This window comes from Nothoprocta perdicaria, unplaced genomic scaffold (assembly GCF_003342845.1).
Source record: "Nothoprocta perdicaria isolate Ctin4 unplaced genomic scaffold, notPer1 scaffold_17, whole genome shotgun sequence".
Classification (NCBI taxonomy): domain Eukaryota; kingdom Metazoa; phylum Chordata; class Aves; order Tinamiformes; family Tinamidae; genus Nothoprocta; species Nothoprocta perdicaria.
In genome coordinates this window covers 4,939,686-4,944,520 of record NW_020454871.1, presented here as the reverse complement: position 1 = coordinate 4,944,520, position 4,835 = coordinate 4,939,686, and the positions used below count along the sequence as shown (strand labels likewise).

Here is a 4,835-nt window from a genome sequence, read left to right as displayed (position 1 = left end):
GGGAGGCGGCGCCCGCGGCCCGCGCCGCTCCGCCCACACACGGCCCGGGAAGCGGAGGGGAGGACGGAAGGGGGACGGCAAAGGAACGGAGCGGGCAGAGGGGAAAGGGGAGAGAGGGGAAAGGGAGGGGGAGAAGTGAAGGGAGAAAGAAAAGGGACGTGGGGGAGAAAGTGGGCAGGAAAAGAGGGGAATGAAGGGGAGAAGGCCAAGTGTGTGAAGGAAGACAGGAAATAAAGGGAAAAGGACAGGGAACGAGATAGGAAAAATGAAGGGGAGGAGAAGGGGGGGGAAAAAAAGAGAAAGGGGCAGGAAAAGAATCAGAGGAAAGGACAGAGGGAAAAATAAAAAGGGGAAGTCCAGGCTCCTGAACTGGCAGCTCCAGCAGCGCCGGGTATGGGTATGACAGGACGCAGCGGACAGGCCCCGTTGTGGCGAGGCAGCAGCAGCAGCACGCTGGGGACTGCCTGTCCTGTCCCAGCCTGTCCCAGCACATCCCGTCCTGTCCCAGCATGGCGCCTCCGCGGCCCGGCCCGGCTGTGCCGCCCGTATGTGCCGGCAGCACAGAGGGACGCGGCGCCCACGGCCCGCGCAGCAGCAGCTGCACATGGAGGGGAAGCGACGCGCGGGCCGAGAGCCAGCGTGCGGCCGGGCTCCAGCGCACCCGGATTTCAGGAACACCCCCGCTGCTGTGAGCGCAGGGTCCCCGGGACCTGCTGAAATCATTTCCACCTGCATCATTATTTCCCTTTTTCACCACAACTTTCCCTCACATTCTACACTAGATCCTCATGGCAGAGCATCTTGCCTTCCCATTCCCACCTCATCCAACGTGCATCCAACTGTTACTGCTGTAGCAGTACTCCTGCTGGGGCTGAAAGGCAGGCAGTGATGGAGATGCCCACAGGCAGAGTTTAGCCCCGTGTCAAAACTATGGAAAAGTGGAATTGAGTCGTTTATACCCTGGAATAAGACGGACTCTTCCAGCTCACGTGGAAGCCAAGTCTCCAAATGGCCTCATGGCGGGAAGGTCACGGAGAGCCCTTTTCCCTCCGTTCCGCTGTGTCCAACTGTTTCACTGCTCCTACAGAGCGGGAGAAGGGGCTGTGCGCCTTGCTGTGGCTTTCTGCCACTTCCCGAGACTGGGAGTTACCAGGACAACAAAGCAGGGTAGGAGGGAAGTGCGGAGATGGGAGCTCTCCAGGGGCAGCCTCGCCAGTGCCCTCCCACGGGAACAGATTGGAAAGCGGCAGCAGTTCTAGGAAGGCCAGACATGGGTTTGAAACAGAATGTGCTGAAAACGCCACGCTGCCACGCTCTGTGCGTGCCTGCAGCCTCTGTGAAAGCATGCGCTGGGCTCCAAATGGCAGCTCCACAAGTACTTTTAACAAAAATAAAGGAAGAAAAATAAAAGCATAGCATAAGAAGTGGCCATTGCTATAGCAAAGCGAGGAAGCCATGGGGTGCTTGGATGGGATGCTAATATCGTGTATCATGTTTTCACGCTTGAGATTCCCTGTGATGAGGCCTATCTTGACAGAAGACAAGCTATCCTGGGCTTACAAATGAAATTTTTTTGCAGGGGAACTTTTATCTTAAAATAAAGCCAGGAAAGGAACAAGTATGGTCACAGCAACAGCCAGGGCTGGATGCAGAATACAGCCTCTCCCTAGCATGAGAATGGTGAACTGGGGCTGCAGAACTGCCTTAAAAGTTGAGATGTTAAAGCATGACAGAGTTCAGGACTGTTCCCCTCTCCTTCTGCAGTTTGACTCCTATTTTCAGTTATTTTCCACCATAAAAACTATGACTAGTTCTAGTTTTTAAATAGAAAAATGATTTCTCAAAAAAAGCTAAAAAAACAAACCAACCAGAAGATGAGCAACTCTGATTTCTGACAGCCCTTCAGTCATTCTGGTATCCGCTCTCTCTCTCTCCATATATAACTGCTCTTAAAACTAGGCTGTTGCAGGAGCCTTATAGAAATACATGACTAATTACTAATAATGGCAAACAACAGGCTAGTTAAATATTTAAACAGGAATGAATGAATTTTCATGCTGACTAGCTAAAAAGCTCTGAAGAGCAGAAATGCTCTCTCTGCTTGTTTAGACCTCCAAAGGGAAAGCACAGCAACAGAGCTGTCACGGGCTCCACTCCTTCTCCCTGCTGTGCATAAAGAAAAACCCAGGAATGCTCAAGGATGCTGTTCCCTGATTCTAGTAAAATGCATCTTCAGAATATATATATATATATATATTTCAGTGTATATATATTTCAAACTTCAATATATATTTCAAACTTCAAACAAGTTAGTAGCAGCTTTTAGATACGTTTCTTTTTACTGTAGAAATTTAAGGGTTATATCAAAGCTTTTTTTAAAAAATAAAAACATTTAAATTCATATGCATTAGTAAAAATGGCAGAATTACTTGAACTCTTTAAGTGAAGCATTTGGATTCTCATCCTGTAAATATGAACTTTGCTTAGGTAAGACCAGAAAGAGACACTGAAAAAGTATCTTTTGTCTACATTAGGATTATTTTTGTCTACATTAGGATATGTGTAAGGACCAATTTATATGATGTATTTGGCAGTATCTCCCTCAATGCTTGTAAAGATAAAAATATTGCAGTATTAAGAACATTTCCCCTTCTGTATTAAAGCAAGACTAAAAATGGCAAGCCCCAGTGTCTAATAATGAAAAAAAGAAAGGCAAACCGGTCCCTACAGCTTAATGGTGTTTAGACAGATTTTCTGTTATTGCTATGTCTACTGACTGTTCATATTTCTCTCAAAATCTTGAGGGAATCTGTTAAACTCAGAATCAAAACACTCCATTTCCAAACTCTCCAGCCAGAACATTAAATTCTTGTTTATCACCCACGTTCTTATTCATGTTACCAACACAAGATTAGGGATGACTACCTGTCCCTCTGGTATTTGGCTTCCTTTTAGAGCACATACTAAATAAGCACATTGTGAGAACAAAATAATGCTCGAGATGCAAGCTGACTTACCTCCACTTTAAGAGGTGCACAGCCTTTTAGGAACTCTTGAATATTACTGATGCAATCAGCTTCATTTTTAGGCTCCGGACAATACTGAAGAAACAAAATCCACCAAGATCCCCACGTTACCTCCTGTGGAGCCTCTGCTCAGAAGGCCTGCACGAATATTGACATGTGCGTTTTATACTGAGTTAGGGAAGCTTCTGAAGGGGGCGGATGGGGGTGGCAGGCAAGCTGTCGAACCAGGAAGAGCCGCCGAGGAAGTGATGCATCGATCGAAATGGTCGGCATCTTGTTTTGAATGTCAACAGATGACAATGTCCCAAGTGACAGGGAGGAACTGATAACTTTTAAGAACGCTCAGCTCCAAGCCATTAGATAAAAACAAGGGATAAGTAGCTAACAAAAGTGCCTTTTGCTTTTTAAATAAAGGCTATTTTACAGGGTGAAGAGCAATCTTTTTTTAATTAAAACATCTTCTGTGTTGCCATTTCCTATCTCTCAACATACTCCTTCCGCTTTCCCCCCCATTACTTCTCACTATTTTGAACCATCTGCATATATATGCAGAAAAAATCACAATACAAGTGCCTCGGATGGCTTTAAAGGCTTCAGTATGAATACACTTGCTGAGTCTGCCGTAGTTCAAACTGGCATGGATGCAAACTTCATTTATTCGAAACTGCACCTCGTTCCAGCAAGGTTTTTTACACTCAAGAATTCTGAATAGATTTAGACTCTTGCAATTTATTTACTTAAATACAGGCAAGCCACAAATCTATTTAAAAATAAGAGGGTTTTATTTGACCTCTGGTAGGCCCACCATTTCCTCTGCCACCCCAGGGCCTGCATAACTCGCCAAACTACTAGCTCTGGGGAACGTTCAAAAGAGAAAATCAAAACCCACAAGCTAGGATCCTAGTTTACCCTCCGTTAGAATTAACCAGTAACTTAAATTATTTGATACTCTTTACTCATGCTGCCTGCTGAAGACATGCATATCCTGAAACGACCAGTGCAGCGTTTTACCAAACCACATTCTAACTTCAGGCCAGGAAAACATATTTGAAAAGTTACCTTCTCTGCAGATCCCGGAAGAAGGCGATTAATGAGTTTACAGAGCACCGTTCCATCTTTCAGAGAAGTTTTCAGGAACTCCTCTGGATCCTCTACCACTTTCTTGGGAGAATTCAGAACTCCCAGTGCAATGAGCCACGTTACGGTTTGCTCCTCAGGATTCATGGCCAAGGGCTGTGCCTGCAGCCGCGCCGCCACGAGCAACTGCCTGGAACCCACATCCGTGATTGCATCTTCCTGCCCCTGCTCGCGCATGCAGAGCTCCACAGTGAAACCGCTTTTTTTTTTTTTCTTTTCACTAAGCACTGAAACACACCTAACTTTATGACCCAGAATTGCAATTATTCTAATGCAGGAAGTACCCTTGCATTATGGCAACTATTTTTTGCTAGCCCTTTTTTTAAAGGGTTATGATGAAAGCAAATTTGCTACTCATTTTCAGCATTCCTGAAAACAAGTATTCTATGTGGATACTTGCATTGTACCAAGGCCTCGATATTTAGAATAAAAAAATTGCATTTCACAGTGAAGATGATTTGGGGGAGAAGATGCCATGTAACTTTTCAATATAATCTAATTTTTAACTTCTTGTGCTAAAAAAAAATCAATTTAAAGTCACTGCCATTTTACAATACTTGCAAGATCTGATTGTGATTCTGATCGTGCATGTTAAAATCTTTTTTATTTTTTCAATTATTTTATAGAAGATATATGATCCAAAATGTTCTTTTTGCAAGTTTATAATCTGCC

At 44.7% G+C, this 4,835-nt stretch overlaps 1 protein-coding gene across 1 annotated transcript in view; it reads right to left on the bottom strand.

Annotated features, from left to right (window-relative positions):
• ARHGEF6 (Rac/Cdc42 guanine nucleotide exchange factor 6) overlaps positions 1–4,366 on the bottom strand; it is a 32,816-nt gene extending 28,450 nt beyond the window's left edge. The window contains exons 1-2 of the mRNA XM_026035951.1: positions 4,086–4,366; positions 3,018–3,101 (exon numbers count right to left, since the gene is read on the bottom strand). Coding sequence (XP_025891736.1) covers positions 3,018–3,101; positions 4,086–4,340 — 339 coding nt within the window. The 5' untranslated portion in view covers positions 4,341–4,366. The remainder of the gene's footprint in view (positions 1–3,017; positions 3,102–4,085) is intronic.
• Between the last annotated feature and the right edge of the window lie 469 nt (positions 4,367–4,835).